The 17035-nt window shown below is 60.2% G+C and overlaps 1 protein-coding gene across 4 annotated transcripts; it reads left to right on the top strand.

Moving 5' to 3' along the window:
- The first annotated feature begins 1188 nt into the window (after window positions 1-1188).
- MTSS2 (MTSS I-BAR domain containing 2) lies at window positions 1189-15978 on the top strand. Of its 4 annotated transcripts, none has more exons than XM_071757089.1 (14): window positions 1189-1540; window positions 4959-5020; window positions 5137-5210; window positions 7780-7864; window positions 8030-8121; window positions 8225-8299; window positions 8997-9154; window positions 9240-9347; window positions 9429-9526; window positions 9994-10228; window positions 10955-11029; window positions 11829-12005; window positions 12105-12270; window positions 13487-15978. In XM_071757089.1, the coding sequence occupies exons 1-14, from the start codon at window positions 1472-1474 to the stop codon at window positions 14242-14244; spliced, it is 2232 nt and encodes a 743-aa protein (XP_071613190.1). In that variant the 5' UTR covers window positions 1189-1471; the 3' UTR covers window positions 14245-15978. The 4 variants fall into 4 exon arrangements, with proteins under 4 accessions (XP_071613190.1, XP_071613189.1, XP_071613188.1 ...); XM_071757088.1 differs by having other exon boundaries at window positions 1195-1540; window positions 9991-10228; XM_071757087.1 differs by lacking the exon at window positions 1189-1540 and adding an exon at window positions 2850-4419.
- The last annotated feature ends 1057 nt before the right edge of the window (window positions 15979-17035 follow it).

The following is a 17035-nucleotide window of genomic DNA, read 5'->3' as shown; positions in this document are numbered from 1 at the left end:
GGGATAAAGACGTTCCTGTCATTCCCGGGACAGGGCTTTCCAGCCCCGGTCACGGCGGGTTAATTTCAACAGCCAGCCCTTCAGGATGGGCTCAGCGGTGCCTCCCCCAGCCCGAGGGCTGCTCAGGGTGCCTTTGGCAGGGGAGGAGGGGGGACAACCCCGCTGCTTGTCCCCAAGCCCAGGACACAGGTGTTGGGTCCAGGGTTCTGCCCAGGGCTCCTGCTGGACTCGCTGCCGCTCGGCAGCCTCTTTCCCCGCCAAGGGATGGGGTTGATGGGGAGAAATTCCAGCCGGCTGCCGGAGCCCTAATCGTTTCCTTATGGGCGGCTCCGGGCCGCAGCCGGAGCAGCTCGGTGCCACTGGGGCAGCCCCACAGGGGGTTTGGTCTTGGGTGGGCGTTGTGTCACCACGAGGTGCAAAAAGGTGGGAGGGGGCTCAGCCTGTCCCAAGCTCCCTCCCCGGCTCGGATCGCGGGGGGCCTGGGGATGGTTTAATGCTTCCCATGGCTCTCCAGTAAGAGAGAGCCATGAGACATCCCAGAGCTTCCCTATCTCTACCTCGCAGGGCGTTTAAACTTCAACCTGGCCCGAGGTGGTTGCCCGCAGAGAACCCCCCTTAAGGGACCATCTCCGGAGACTCATTGCTGACCCCAGGCCTAGCACCCCTAAGAACACAACAGGGCTCCCATCCCAGCACCCCAAAAGCACCCTTTCCATCCTCCCCCCCCCGTTCCCTGCGAGCAACCCCTGCTGCTGTCCCCACCACCCCTGTCCCCGCATCCCAAAACATCCCTCGGGGCTCTCTCTTTTGCAGTGCTCCCTGCCACCACCCTTCCCCTCCCAACAACTCCTGGAGTATTCCCAAGCATCCCAGCTTCTCCCCCGGCTGCCCCTCCACCCTCCCGGGTGCTACCCACCCGACCCCCTCTCCAGAAGCTCCCTCGAGGCTTCTGGGGCTGCGGGCTTTGGACTCGGGGAGCTCTCCTGTGAACCCCCTCCCCACCCAGGAGCTTCCCGACCACCCCCCGCATCCCACCTCACCCTCCGGCTGTCCCCCCCCCACCCCGAGCATCCTTTAGGGCTCCAGGGGACGCTCCCGGACACCCTCCCTGACGCATCCCCGAGCCCACCCCACATCCCCGCCTATCCTCGAGGTACCCCCACCCCGACCATCACCCCCCTCCCCAGCCACCCCTCCTGGCCCCCGCGCATGTGCCGTGCAGATCCCGCCCCGCTCCGCCCCCGTCGCCGCTCCCCGTTCCTCCTCCGGGAGAAGGTGGAGGGGGGGGAGGCGCGGGGGGTCCGTTCAGCCCCCGAGAGGAGGGAGAAGAGAGGGAAGGAGGGAGGGGGCGATGCCCGGCGCCGCGCCCCGCCCGCCCCCTCCGCCGTTCCGCCGCCGCCGCCGCTGAGCCCGGCCCGCGCCGCGGCCTCCCCCGGCGGCGCCGCCCGCCCCGGGCTGCCGCAGCGCCGCGATGGAGACGGCGGAGAAGGAGTGCGGGGCCCTCGGCGGCCTCTTCCAAGCCATCATCAACGACATGAAGGTAAGGACACCCCCACACCCCCCTCCCACCGCGCCGTCGTGACAGCGTTTCCCCCCCCCTTCTCCCTCCCCACCCCCCCGCCCCGCCGCCACCGGGCCTCGGGTGCGGGAAGCCCCCGCTCCGCCTTTACCGGATAGCGGAGCGGCCGGGTTCGGGCCCCGGAGCGGGTACCGGGGTTCGGTTGTCCAACCCCGACTTGAGTCTCACGGCTCCGTGTCGGGTGTCTGAGCCCCACCTCGGGTGACGGAGCCCGGTACTGGGTGCCAGAGCCCCCGTTCAGCCCCATACCGGGCATTGGACCCCCACCTCGGAGCCGAGCGCTGGGCTCCGGAGCAACCAATCAGCCCAGTGCTGGGCATCGGGGGGGTGGTGGGAGACGGGGAGGCACTGGGCATCGCCCCCCATGCTGGGTATCGCCCCCCATGCTGGGGGTCGCACCCCATGCTGGGTATTGCACCCCATACTGGGGGTCGCACCCCATGCTGGGCATCTCGCCCCACATCAGCCCAGGACCTCTCACTGGAGCAGCCCCCACGCCAGGTACTGGAGCCCCACGTTGGGTACCAGAGCCCCACGCCGGGTATCACGGGACCCACACTGGGTGCCTCTGGCCCCACGCCGGGTATCGCGTTGCCCCCCACCACCCCCCTCTCCCCCCCCTTTAGATTTCTGCCGGACCCGCTTGGGTTTGCACCATTGGAGCAAAAAGGTCCCCTCGATCCCGTTTCCCAAGCCGGGGAGGGGACGTTGCCTCCACCCTCCCGGGGAGCAGGATGGCCCCGTGTTTTCAAAAAGCCTTTTTATTTTTCCGTTTGGTTTAATTTTAAAATAATACGACGAATAATAAAAAATAAAACCGGAGGGAGGGGGGGGGGGGGGGGACGGGCGCTTTTTTGCCTCGGGGCTGAGCGGGAAGGAGGCGACCACGGTTTCTTCATCTCGGGAAGGGAAGGGGGGGGGGGATGGAATTCCTTCTCCCGGCCCCGGCTCTGGGGTTTCAGCTCCAGTCGTTTTGGGGAGGCAACAGCTCCTCTTCCTCTCTCCTTGCTGCACCCAGGCCAGACAATGCTGTCATTGCCAAAGCAAGTGAGGGGAGGGGGGGGAAAAAAAAAAAATTAAAAGCCTTGCTGAGAAGGAGATTAACCCCTTTGGGGGGCAGTGGTGGTGGCTCCGTGGGGACTGACTCTGGCTCTGTGCTGGGAGAAAAACCCTCCAAGGGAGAAAATCCCAGCTCTCCCCAAGGCTGGCAGGGAAAGGTGCTGCCTGATCATCTCCTCTCTCCCAGTGCCTTCAGACACCTCGGGCTGAGCCCCACGTCCCCAGGGCTGGAGGGGGGGGCACCCCCCGTGTCACTGTTTCCCTGTTTCCCTGCACTGAGGCTGCAGAGCCCACCTGGAGCTGTCACCTCCCTGGCTGGTGCCAGCCCCACGGGGATGTGGTTTGGGCCAGGATCCCCTCACCGTGGCATCCTGCTCCAGCATGGCCAAGGAGATCCAGGTGGATTCGTTTTTCATGTGAAAAATGAGAGTGAAGTATTTTTTTATTTTTTTTTTAATGGAAGAAAAAAAAAGCCCCACCAGGCTTGGCTCACACCCTGCCCAGCTGGGGTGATGTATTGTCCCTGTCCCCATCCCCAAGTCCCAGCCCTGTGGGTGTCCTGGCACGGGTGCTGGGGACAGGGATCAAGGGTCCCCTGTCCTCAAAGTGGCAGCGTTCAAGGGCAGCATCGTGCTCTGGGACCCCTGTGCTGGGCACAGGGACAGAGGGACCTTCCTCTGGTGACTTTTTGGCACCCCGTGGCCTCCACTGGGGAGGACTCAGGCAGCGAAGCCTAGTGGCAGTCCCTGAACTGGCAGTGTCCCCAGGCCAGCTTCTTTCCTGTTGCCTCAACGTCCCTGGGTGACCTTGGCATGTCCTTGTCCTCCTTGTCCTCATGCCCATCCTCCTCCCACCTGGCATCCTGGAGGGCTGGGGGCATCGTGACTTGCCCCCTCATTTGGGGGGAACCTTCTGCTCTTCCTTCCCGGGGTGGACTGGGGGACAATGACCCTGGGGCAGTGGCCTTGCCTTCCAGCAGTGGCTGTTCCTGGGGACCCACAGCCCTGAGCCAGGGCACTGCTGTAAGTGGCACCCGGGGGCTTTCATGGTCCCCAAAAGCTGACACTGGGCTGGTCCTGTACCCCCTCAAACCCTGTCCTCGGAGGTGCCACCAAGCTGGGCTCACGGGGATGTGCTGTGACCCACATCCTGCACAGGTGGCTCTGGTGCCCGTGTCCTAAACATGATGGGCACCCCAGGGTGGGGGTTTGCAAACTCCCAGCACTGCTGTGGGATGATGGCACCAGGATGGTGTCACTGGGATGACAGCACCAGGACTGACCTCACCAGCACGGCCTCGCCAGGATGGTGGCAGCAGGACTGGCCTCACTGGGATGGCTTTTCTGGAATGGTGGCAGTGGGACCAGCCTCATCTGGCCAGGATGGTGACACCAGGACTGTCTGTGCCAGGCTGGCACTGGGATGGTCTCACTGAGATGGCTTCACTGAGATGGCACCAGGATTAACCTCACTGGGACAACCCCAACTGACCTCACCGGTGGCACTGGGATTAGCCTGCTGGGATGGCTCTGGAGCTGGCATTATTTGGACTGGCCTTACTGGGATGGCACTGGGATGGTCTCACTGGGACTGGCATCTCCAAGACATCGCTGGGACACATCGTGCTGGGACTGAGCTCACCAGGACTGTGCTAAAATGGCCTTGCTGGGATGATGGCACCAGGACACAACTGGGATGAGCTCTCCAAGCAGCCACTGAGACTGCCCTCCTGGAGCAGCCTCACCAGGATGGCATCAGGATGGCATCAGGATGGCACTGAGGTGGCCTTCCCAATACCTGGGACCTGTCCCCACACAAATGCCCCGTGCATGGATGGGAGGAACCCAGGCAGCCCTGGTGCCCTTGGAGGCCTGGAGGAGGCAGAGACGTGGGCTGGAGCCTTCTCTCTACCATGGAGGGTTTGCCCCTTGCTGCTTTGGGTGTGCCATGGGTGCAGGAGGGCTGAGCTCTGCTGCTGGCCAGGGTCTCCAGGCTGGGCTGTGCAGCATCTCCTGTCCTTCCCTTCAGCTTCCAAACCCACAAGGTGCCTTCAGCCCTTTGTGGAAGGGATCACTGGTATCCTGAGATCTCCAGGAGCTATGAGGTGGCATGGCCAGATTAGCAAGGGAAAAACCCAGGAGGGGGAAAGGGTTGTGCTCAGCATTTATTAGCCATCAGAGAAGCCACCACCTAGCCAGGGACAGCCACCCAGCTGCCCCCCATCTCCCATTAAATCCCAGGGGATTTGCCCAGCTCACACAAGGGGTGCAGGAGGGGGATGAAGAGCCCCAGCTCTCACCGTTTCCTTCCCTCCTTGCAGAGCTCCTACCCCATCTGGGAGGACTTCAACTCCAAGGCCACCAAGCTGCACTCCCAGCTCAGGTGAGTGGCCCTGGGGGGGGACACAGGGACACGCACACCCCCTCCCACCTCCCTGGGGGCACATCATGGGGTGCCCAGTGCCCTCTGAGCTCCCCCCTCTCTCTCTCTCCACCCAGGACCACGGTGCTGGCCGCAGTCGCCTTCCTGGATGCCTTCCAGAAAGTGGCCGACATGGCCACCAACACCCGAGGTAGGGTGCTCCTTACCCAGGGGTGGGTTTCCCCCCCACCTGGCTGGGGTGGGCTTCAAGCAGAAGCTCCACCACCTGTGGAGACATTTCCACACAGTGGAGCATCCCCTGGGAAGGGGGGGTTGGAAAGATGAGGCTGGGGAGCAAGTGAGGTGGGCACCCATGTGGGTGCTGCTGCTCGTCACCCATGGGTGCTTAGCCAGCATCTTTTGATGGGACTGGTTTGCTTGTGGGGAGATTAGGAGTGATGCAGCCCCACGTTGTGGTCCCCTGCACCCATCTCTGCCCCCCTCCCCATGGTTGCACCCAGATGTGGAGCTGGACCACCCTCCCCTTGCTCCCTGCACCCACCTGGAAGGGGCTGGGATGGGGGACCGGGTGCTCCAGGGGACTCTGGGGGGGGGGGAGAAGATACAGAAGCAGGAAGCCACCCTCAGCTCCTCTGGGGACAATCCCCATCCCAGTGAGGATGTGATGAGGGGACAGTGGAGCTGCTGTGGGGTGAACCCCCCAAAACCTCTCCGGGTGCCCACTGGTGGCGAGGAGCCACGTCCCACCACTCAGCTCCTGCCAAGCAGATGGTCCCAGCCTGCTCTGCAGACTGGAGGCATCCAGACCATCTGGAGCTGCTCGGGGAGGAGGAGCAGGCAGCAGCTTGAGCCAGGATCAGCTTCACCTCCAAACCCACTGGCCCACTGCACCAGGGGGGATTAGGGGACATGGGGGGGGTTGTGGGGGGCAGCTGATGAGTGGCACCACTGGATTCAGCAGTCAGGGTGGTGGCATCTTGGGGATGTTGCTGGACATCCCTCCCTGCTTTGCTGGTTGGGTTTTGGGGTGGTTTTTTTTTTTTTTTTTTGGTGGGAGGCAGAGCAGCCCCATGGGGAAACTGAGGCAGGGGGCTGGCTGGTGGCCTCGCACACAGCACGTGAGGGAATCGGATTAGGAGCAGCAGGAGCTGGGATAAAGAGCATTAGGAGCCAGATTAGGAGAATCCTGCCCAGTGCAGGAGGAGAAGGCACTCAGCCTGCCAGCTCCAGAGGGGTTGCCCCAAACACCTGCAGAGGGGGGGAGGTGCCTCTGAAGGCTTTTTTTTTGGGGGGGTGGGCGAGAAAGGCAGGAAACCCCCCTCTTGCCTGCACCCAGGGCTATGGGATTGGTGTTTTTCCTGGGGTTTGCTACACCACTGCCACCCTGTGGCCACCCTTAGGCTTCAGAGTTAACAGCCGGTGCACCAAGGAGGAAAAAAATAAAAGGGGGAGGGGGGATGCTCCTGCTGCTGGAAAATATCGCACAGCTCAGCCCATCCCCCGACAGGACATTCCCATACCCTCGGGATGGGGTCTGGAGGTGAGGGACTGGCACAGAGCCAGAGAGCAAACACCCCCCCCCCCTGCCCCAATCCCTGCCTTTCCCCCTCCCCACCCCCAGTGAAAAATTTGAGGTGAACTTGGGGAAAAAAAAAATGAATCGACGGGAGCAGGTTTTCATTTCAAAGGGCATTTTAGTGCTTTATTTATGAAGGAGTAGATGGTGATTGAGAGTGGGAATGAAAACGAGGACCCCCCCCATCCTCCTGGCTAGAACAAACATAGATGGACAAGGGAGGGGATTCTCCCCCTCTGCTCTGCTCAGACCCCCCCTGCAGTGCTGGGTCCAGTTCTGGAGTCCCCAGGAGCAGAAGGACACAGAGCTCCTGGAAGGTGTCCAGAGCAGAGCCACTGAAATGCTCAGAGGGCTGAGCAGCTCCCTGGGAAGCCAGGCTGAGGGATTGGGGTTGTTCAGCCTGGAGAAGAGGAGGCTCCCAGGTGAGCTCAGAGCAACCTTCCAATATCTGAAGGGGCTCCAAGAAAGCTGGGGGAGGGCTTTGGACACGGGGGGGTGGGGAGAGGACAAGGGAAATGGGTTAAAACTTGGAGAGAAAGGGGAGATTGAGGTTGGACATGAGGGTGGGCTTTTTCAGAGGCTTCCCACTACCAGGTATGTGAAGTTTTAATGCAATACATTACATGCCTCCTCCCCCAAAATAATATCAAGCTGAGCATATCTTCTTTTTTTTTAATCTTCTGATCAGAGCCTGACAGTGTTTGGTTTCATCATAGAGAGATCTGGGAAGAGGTCAGAGATAACTCTGCCTGCAAGAAAGCTGGGGGAGGGCTTTTCACACAAGGGTATAGTGAGAGGACAAGGGAAATGGGTTAAAACTGGAAGAGGGGAGATTGAGGTTGGACATGGGGAAGAAATTCTTTAATTTGAGGGTGCTGAGCCCCTGGCCCAGGCTGCCCATGGAAGCTGTGGCTGCCCCATCCCTGGCAGTGTCCAAGTCCAGGCTGGATGGGGCTTGGAGCAACCTGGGCTGGTGGGAGGTGTCCCTGCCCATGCAGGGGGTTGGGACTGGATGAGCTTTAAGGTCCCTTCCAACCCAAACCAGTCTGGGATTCTGTGATGATTCTATCAAAGTGTTCCCAAGCCCAGCTTGCATCCCAGCCTCCTCCCTTATCCAAACTGGTCTGGGACTGGTGTGGGGGTGTCCTCAATGGTGGTTTACCCTCCCTCCCTCCCTCCCCAGGTGCCACAAGGGACATTGGGTCGGCGCTGACCCGCATGTGCATGCGGCACCGCAGCATCGAGGCCAAGCTCCGGCAGTTCACCAAGTGAGTGAGCCCAGGGCATCCATCAGTGACACGAGCTGGGCAGGGCTCAGCCCTGCTGTGCTGAAGCACAATGTCAGCTGGGACCGGGGTGGAGAGGGCCCATGTCCACCCCGACCCCAGCTCTGGCATTTTTCCACCCTCTCTCTCTCTCATTACCTCCTCCAGTGCCCTCATGGAGAGCCTGATAAACCCTTTGCAGGACAGGATTGAGGACTGGAAGAAAACTGCCAACCAGCTGGACAAGGACCACGCGAAAGGTTTGGGTTGGATCCATGCTGGGGGAGGGTGGGAAGTGGGGGGCTGTGCCAGTGGGTGGGGTGTCCCCTCTGACAGCACTTCTGTCCCCTTCCCCACCCCCAGAGTACAAGCGAGCCCGCCACGAGATCAAGAAAAAATCCTCTGACACCCTCAAGCTCCAGAAAAAAGCTCGGAAAGGTGAGGGAGGGGTCACCTGGGGGGGGGGGGGAATGGGACTCTGACATCTTGATGAGGCATCCCTGGGGATGGTGGGCACTGAGGGGTGAAAAGGGGGTGGAAAGGGGGTGCCAGTGTGGCCCAGGGGGGTGTTGGGGGAGGCAGGGGAGCCTCTGGTCACACGTTTTCTCTGTCTCCTTCTCTCTTCCTTCCCCTCCACATCCTTCCTGTAGAGCTACTTGGTAAGTGAACTGCTGCCCCCACCACCACCCCAACCCCCCTTCTGCTTCCTCACCTGCTCCCAGGGCTGGGGCTGCCTCCATCCTTCCATCTGTCCATCCATCCATCCATCCATCCATCCATCCATCCATCCATGTCCACCCCCTTGCCCTGCTTTTAGCTTAGCTCACACCCCACAGCCCGGGGCAGTGGCCACAGTGACACCCCAATGGGTCCCCTGGACACCAGGATTGGGGGACAGGGTGGCAGAACAGACCCCACCCCAGGGCTATCGTGGGTGCTCCCAGGTCCTCCAGGACACGGGGAGAGAGGGGGAAACCCCGTGGCACCTGCTGGGATGTGAGGATGGGGCGATGTCCCCCACCTCCCTGAGCCTGGGGGTGGCCACCTTGGGACCCCTGGGACCGCCTTGGCCACCTCGGGACCCCTGGCAGATTTTTTGGGGGGGTTTGTCACTGATGGTCCCCTTATCTGGCAGGGAAGGGGGACCTGCAGCCCCAGCTGGACAATGCCCTGCAGGATGTCAATGACATGTACCTGCTGCTGGAGGAGACGGAGAAGCAGGCGGTCCGCAAAGCCCTCATCGAGGAGCGAGGTCGCTTCTGCACCTTCATCACCTTCCTGCAGCCCGTGGTGGTGAGCACCTCCGAGGGAAGGGGCCCGAGGTGGGGAGGGGGATGTGGGGGGTTTGGTGCTGAGGGTCACCCTTGTCCTGCTGCAGAACGGGGAGCTCACCATGCTGGGAGAGATCACCCACCTGCAGGGCATCATCGAGGACCTGGTGGTGCTCACGGCTGAGCCCCACAAGCTGCCCCCGGCCAGCGAGCAGGTGAGTGGGGGGTGAGGGGGATAGGGGCAGAGGGGAAGGGGGAAGCACCTCTGGAGGGCTTCAACCCCTTCCTTCCTGCAGGTGATCAAGGACCTGAAGGGCTCTGACTACAGCTGGTCCTACCAGACCCCCCCATCCTCACCCAGCACCTCCAGCTCTCGCAAGTCCAGCATGTGCAGGTACTGGGAGGGGGGGGTGAGCCCACTCCTTAATTAACCCCCGGGGGCTGATGATGCTTGTGGCCCTTGGGGATGTTCATGAGGTGTGTGTTCTCCACCTCCACATGTCCCTGTGGCCAACTGGTCCCCAGTACTGTGAAGGAACTGGTCTTGCTACCCTGGGATGGATGTGGGGTCGGGGCTAGTGGAACAATGGGGCAGGAGGGCTGCCTGGCATGTGCTCCAGCTGCAGGGTTTTGGAGATGATTTAAGGATTTGGGGGGCCACACATGACACCTTTGCCATGTCCCCAGAAGGGAAAAGGACACCCCAGGAGGCCCACGTGCCTCGGTTTCCCCAGGCTGTGGCTTTGGGCTACGACAGGATGTGACCCCACCAACCTCCGAGCCTCCATCTTAAACTCTCTTCTCCTTCCTTCATCCTCCCCACCGACGTGTCCCCCTGTGTCCCCCTGTCCCCTGCAGCAGTGTTAGCAGTGCCAAGGGTGGCGTGGCGTGGCCCGGCGGGGCACAGACCTGCTCACCCAGTTCCACCTACCGGTACCGCAGCCTGGCACAGCCCCCCCCTGCCACCACCACCACCACCACCGCCACCACCGCCACCCGCCTCTCCAGCGTCTCCTCACACGACTCTGGCTTCATCTCCCAGGATGCTGCCTACTCCAAACCTCCTTCCCCCATGCCCTCTGACATCACCAGCCAGGTACGGATGGGAGCCAGCACCACCCCCACCCCCCTGCCCTCCCTGTGCCTCTGGAGAACGGGTGGGTGCCACCCAAGGAGGCAGTGGGACCCTCACCAGACAGATATGGAAGGGGCCAACGCTTCCACCACCCTGCCCTCCCTGTGCCTCAGTTTCTCCCTCTGGAGCTCCCTCCAGCAGCTGCATTGGTATCACCAGACATAAAACTGGGAATACCAGGGGAAGCCATCCCTGCCTGGGGGCATCACAGAGCAGAGGAACTCCACCTGTCACCCCACTAAGGACAGGGCACAAGTGGCCCCCTCACCCCCTGCTGGGTATTTCCCAGCCCAGTTGGTACCAGTCCCACCAGGCAGCTTTCCCTTCACCCTCTCCAGTGCTGAGGATGCCCCAGCACCCCGAGGAGATGCCCACCCCTGGTGCCAGCTGTGGGCACCAGCCATGCCCATGCCCACCTGGCACTGCATCAGGGTCCCACCACCACCGTGGCCATGGGGACTGTCCCCTCTCTCCAGGATGGGTGCACAGGGTTGGGATGATGAGTCCTGATGGTCCCTGACCGGACCCAGCCGGCACCTCCCATGGTGGGTCCTGCTCACCTTCCTCTCCTCCTGGGCTGGGTGGCTGGGTGGGTCAGGGAAGCTGTGGGTGCTGCTCGTCCCCAAGCCATGGCTGTCCTTATTAATGGCTCTTCTGTCCCCCTGAACTGATGGCCTGGCCCTGCAGAAATCCTCCAGCTCAGCATCCTCGGAGGCCTCCGAAACCTGCCAGTCGGTCAGCGAGTGCAGCTCCCCCACCTCGGTGAGTCCTGGCTCCTTACCAGCACTCACCTCTTCTTCCCATCCCCACCTCCTTTTCCTGGCCTGCAGCAGGAATTGTGTGCCCAGCAGGACCAGGGAGGTGATCCTGCCCTACACTCTGCCATAACCAGGCCACACCTGGAGTCCTGTGTGGAGTTTTGGGCACTGCTGTACAAGGAGGACATGGAGGTGCTGGAGAGGGGTGCAGGGAAGGGCAGCCAAGCTGATGAGGGGGTTGGGGAGCAGGTCTGACAGGACAGGCTGAGGGAGCTGGGGTGGTTCAGCTTGGAGAAGAGGAGGCTGAGGGGAAAGCTCATTGCTCCCCACAACTCCCTGAAAGGAGGTTGCAGTGAGACAGATGTTGGCCTCTTCTCCCTGGTCACCAGGGATAGGACAAGAGGAAGTGGGGCCAAGCTCCACCAGGGGAGGTTCAGGTTATTTTAGAAAAATTACTTCACAGAAATATTGGTTAAACTTTGGAACAGGCTGCCCAGGGAGGTGGTGGAGGCACCATCCCTGGAGGTGTTCAGAAGATGGGGAGATGAGGTGGCAGATGATTTAGTGGTCAGGGGCTGTAGGGTGGATGGTTGGACTTGATGATCTTTGAGGTCTTCTCCAACCTTGATGAATCCATGACTGATCCCTGTTCTGCATTCCACCCCTGGATCCCCCCACACCTCCTGGGGTTCCCTGCCAGGCCAACCCCCATCCCACCTCTCCGTGGGCATTGGGAGACACGGTGGGGCGTGCGTCCCCATCCCACCCTGCCCGGTGTCACCCCCGTGCCTTGCCCCTCACAGGACTGGTCCAAGGCCAGCCCCTATGACCAGCCAGTGGTCCCCACCCTGCAGCGACGCAAGGACCGTGTGGAGCACCTACGGGAAGCTGAGCTGGGCTCCTCTGTCACCACCTACCCAGCCATGGGTGCTGAGGAGCTTCCCAGGCCCCGCATGTCGCCGGCCACCATCGCCGCCAAGGTACCGGCTCCAGAGGGGCCAGCACAGGGATGCTGGGCTTTTGTGGGGGGTTCCTGGCAGAGGAACCCAGGTGCTTAGGGTGTCCCCTTGCCCCTGCAGCACGGGGAGGAGGTGTCCCCAGCTGCGAGTGACCTGGCCATGGTCTTGACCCGGGGGTTGAGCCTGGAACACCAGAAGAGCAGCCGGGACTCGCTGCAGTACTCCAGTGGCTACAGCACACAGACCACCACCCCCTCCTGCTCCGAGGACACCATCCCTTCCCAAGGTACAACCAGAGCACCTGGGGCTTCCCTAGATGGTACCCAGAGAGCTGAGTGGTCCTGGCTGCGGTCACATCATGTGTGGGCTGGTGGGGTGAAGTTCTAATGCGTGGTGGGGGTTCAGTGTGTGGCACAATCCTTGTTGTTAAATGATAACCAACCAAGGCTTCCTCTTCATCCGGGTTGTAGTTGGGTGTTACTGGGTGTTGATGGCTATGGTTGTGCCAGGCAGTGCAGGGACAGGTCACATCAACCTGCATGTGGTTGGTTGGTGATGGTTTGTGATGAGATGCTCGTGCTCAGTGGCTGGATAGAGGTGGAGAAGGTGGCAAATGGTCGGAGGTGGCAGCAGAGGTGGTGGTTGGAGATCCACAGGGAGACTCGTGCTGTGCTGAGATCGTGTTGGCACAGTGATGGCTGAGATGGCTGTGAGCACGTGATGGTGAAAATGTTGTGGCAGTGGTGGTTGGGTTGGTGGTGATGGGGATAGTTGGGTTTGACCCAACACTGTGTGAAGGCAATGGTTGAGGCTGGTTGTGACAGTCATGGCTCTTTGGTTGTCACCACGTTGTGACAGGGATGGTGGGGGCTGGTTGAGATCGTGCTGCAATGGTGACAGTTGGGTTTGGTTGTGATCACAACGTGACAACCATGCTGTCTTGTAGTGGTGATGGTTGGGTTTGACCCTGGTTGTGACGTGATAGTTGGACTTGGTGGTGAGCTGGAGGTGGATGTTGTGGCAGAGTTGGTTGGGATTGGGTTAAAATGGTGGTTCTTGAGTTTGGTTGTGATCACAACGTGACAACCATGCTGTCTTGTAGTGGTGACGGTTGGGTTTGACCCTGGTTGTGGTGTGATGGTTGGACTTGGTGGTGAGCTGGAGGTGGATGTTGTGGCAGAGATGGTTGGGATTGGGTTAAAATGGTGGCTGTTGAGTTTGATTGTGATCACAACGTGACAACCATGCTGTCTTGTAGTGGTGATGGTTGGGTTTGACCCTGGTTGTGGTGTGATGGTTGGACTTGGTGGTGAGGTGGAGGTGGATGCTGTGGCAGAGTTGGTTGGGATTGGGCTAAAATGGTGGCTGTTGGGTTTGATTGTGGCCTCACTGCCACGGCACTGGTCGGGTCTGTCAGCAATGGCATGGTGGGCGGGTTGGCAGTGCCAGCAGGGTGTCCCCCCACCCTGCCGGCCATATTGACTGCGCGGCCCCCTCCCCAGGCTCCGACTACGACTGCTACTCGGTGAACGGCGACGTGGAGTGCGACCCCCAGAGCGACTTCGACAAATCCTCCACCATCCCCCGCAACAGCAACATCGCCCAGAACTACCGCCGGATGATCCAGACCAAGCGCCCCGCCTCCACCGCCGGCCTGCCCAGCGGCACCAACCTCCCGGCCGGCACCACCCCGGGGGTCGCCACCATCCGCCGCACGCCCTCCACCAAGCCCTCCGTCCGCCGCACCCTCTCCAACGCCGGCCCCATCCCCATCCGACCCCCCATCGTCCCCGTCAAGACCCCCACGGTGCCCGACTCCCCCGGCTACGCCGGCCCCGCCCGGGTGGGCAGCGAGGAGTGCGTCTTCTACGCCGACGACGCCTCCCTCAACCCCCTGGATTTTGCCAAAGCTTCTCCCAAGAGGCTGAGCCTTCCCAACACGGCTTGGGGCGGCGGGGCCGCGGAGATCTCCGTCTACCCCGGGGCCTCCCAGCACCTCTCCGCCGAGGAAGAGGAGGACCAGCAGTTGGCCGCCAACCGCCACAGCTTGGTGGAGAAGATCGGGGAGCTGGTGGCCGGCGCCCACGCCCTGGGGGAAGGCCAATTCCCCTTCCCCACCGCCCTGGCCGAGGAGACCCCCGCGCCCCCCCCGGCCGCCTCCATGGACCCCCCAGCAGAAGACATGCTGGTGGCCATCCGGCGCGGGGTGCGCCTGCGCAGGACCGTCACCAACGACAGGTCGGCCCCGCGGATATCGTGACGGCGCCGCGACCGCCACGGACCCCTGGGGACACCCCCGAGCCTCCCCAGGACCCCTCACACGCCCCCCAGCACCCCCCCCCCCTCGCTGCCCCCGCTTCTGCTGCCCCCGTGTCCTCCCCTGTCCTCACCTCCTGCCCTCACTTCTCCTCTCTTTTGCTCGTCCTATGTCTTATTTTTTCTCTTTTTCCCTCCTTTTCTCTTGTTCTTCTCTAATTCTTTTCTTATCCCTCTTTTTTCTTTTCCTCTTCCTCTCTTTTCGTTCCTTTTCCTCTTTTCTCCCCTCTTCTTGCCCGTTTTCTTCTCCCCTCTTTTCTCATCTTTTTTTCTTCGCCTCTTATTCTGTTCATATTAATCTTTCCTTTTCCTTTTTCTTCTATTTTTTCTCTTCTGTTCTACTTTTCCTTTTCTTCTGCTTCTCTACCTATCCTCTTTTTTTCTCCTCTATTTCCTTCTCTTTTATTTTTTCTCCTTTTATATTTCCCCCTCTTTTATTTTACCTCCTCCTCTTTTGTTTCCTCCTCTTTAATTTTATCTCCTCTTTTATTTCTTTCCTTTTTTTTCCTCTTTCTCCCTCTCCCTTCTTCCCCTCCCACCCCCATTTTTTCCCTTGTCTTCCCTGTTGTCACCCCCCATCCCAAGGCACAGGTGGGTGTCCCCAGCCTCAGCAGGAGGGGATGGTGCCAGCAAGACCGTGGCAAGAGCAGCCCCAGGAGTTGGGGGTCACCGTGTCCCCCCCCCAGCTGCCAGCACGGATCAGACCCCTTCTGGGGGACAGGAGCTTTGGGGGTGGGGGTGGGGGGAAATACGTAGGGGGCTTGGGGACAACTGGAGCCCCCTCCAACCTTGGGGGACACAAGGATGCTGAACCTCCTCTAGGGACACCCCCCCAAAACCCCTCCCTCAGCACCCACAGGGTCCCGGTGGGGAGGGGTGGGGAGGAGGGGGGGGGGGGTCCAGGGAGTTTCACCCAGAGACCCCCCCCAAGCCAAGCAGTTGATTTCTGCTGGGGCTGGAGGAAAGCACAACCCTCCCACCCCCTCACCCTCCCCCCTCTGGCTGTACATAACCCCCCGACCCCCCCCCCAGTCTGTCGCATCGCAGCCCCTCCCTCCCTCCTTTTTCTCCCTCCCCCCCCTGCTTTAGGAATAACGATTTAGTTCCCCCCCCCCAGGGCTCCTTCTCCTACCCAGAACCGCTGATGCCAAGTGACAAATGTTTGGGTTTGGGGGAGGGATATTGGGGGAGGGGGGGGGGGGTTAGGGGCAGGGGGGGGGGGGCTTGGCTCTTATTTTGTACAGAAAACAAAAATTCCTTGGAGAAAAAAAAAACAAAACAAAAAAAACAAACGACAAAAACCAACCGACCTGTCTTTCGACTGAAGTAACTTTTCTGGTGCTGTTGTTAACTTGGTCCTTTTTTCTTATTCTTTCTTTTTTAATTTCTTTCTTTTTTTTTTTTTTTTAATTTATTTCCCCTCCGTGCTCTTGCCTCTGCTGTCGCTTCCCCCCCCCCCCCCCCTTTTCCTCAACCCAACCCCATCCCTTCACCTGAATTCATGCTCTTTCTTTCATTCCCTTTTTTAATTTTATTTTTTATTTTATTTGGGGGGGGGGGAGTGGTAATTCCCCTCTTGCCCCCCCACCTCCCCCCACCTCTCTCCCCATAGTCACTGCTACCAGTAACGAATGCACTGTGAAGATTCCAGTATTAATAAAGGTTGTACTGTAATTAATAGCCTTGCCTATGCTCCTCTACTATCCTGGGGGGGTTCAGGGGGTTGTGGGGGGGGTCATCCCTAAAGTAGAGGGCAAGCAGAAGGGTCCCATCATCCCTTTGAGGCACCCATGGGTTGGGTGCTGAGGGTCCAGGGGATGAGAGACCCTTGGGGAAAAGCTGCCTTGTGCCCTGAGGGAGGAATCATGGAACCACAGAATAATTTGGGTTGGAAGGAAGGGACCTCCAAGGGTCACCCAGCCCAACCCCCCTGCAGTCAGCAGGGACACCCTCACCCAGCTCAGGTTTGGAACCAGGTGCTGGTGCTGGCAGGTTTCTGCCAGCTGGGCTGGGAGTGACTCGGGGTGAGGCATCACTGCTCTGCTCCTGCCAAGCTCTTGGTGGCTTCAAAGCCTCCAGTGGCTTCAGAGTTCCCAGCAGCAATGGCCAAATCCCCTCCCTGGACACCCCCTCCCCCCTTCACTTACCTACACCAAGAAGAACAAACCAATTTATATAAATAATATAATTAGAAATATAATTATATGTATTATATAAATATAATTATATATATTATATAAGAATATAATTATAAATATAAAAACAGACACCTTTCCCCCCAAGCTATTCTCACTGTCACTCACTGCCCCCAAAGCCAGCTGGGAGGGGGCTGGTGGTGAGACCCCCAAACACTGTGGTTCCCAGCCTGTCCTGGGGCCTGACCCTCACCCCTCTCATAGAACCACAGAATAATTTGGGTTGGAAGGAAGGGACCTCCAAGGGTCACCCAGCCCAACCCCCCTGCAGTCAGCAGGGACACCCTCACCCAGCTCAGGTTGCTCAGAGCCTCCTCAAGCCTCACCTTGAATATCTGCAGGGATGAGGCCTCAGCCATGGGCAACCTGTGCCCTTGTTCCCCCATCCTCATGGCAAAGAACTTGTTCCTAACATCCCACCTAAATCTCCTCTCATTCAAACCACTGCCCCTCATCCCATCACTCCAGGCCCTTGCACACAGTCCCTCTCAGCCTTCCTGGAGCCCCTTCAGACACGGGGAGGTCACTCTGAGGTCTCCC

The sequence above is a fragment of the Heliangelus exortis genome, chromosome 13 (assembly GCF_036169615.1).
Source record: "Heliangelus exortis chromosome 13, bHelExo1.hap1, whole genome shotgun sequence".
NCBI lineage: Eukaryota > Metazoa > Chordata > Aves > Apodiformes > Trochilidae > Heliangelus > Heliangelus exortis.
This window is presented reverse-complemented; position numbering and strand designations above follow the sequence as displayed.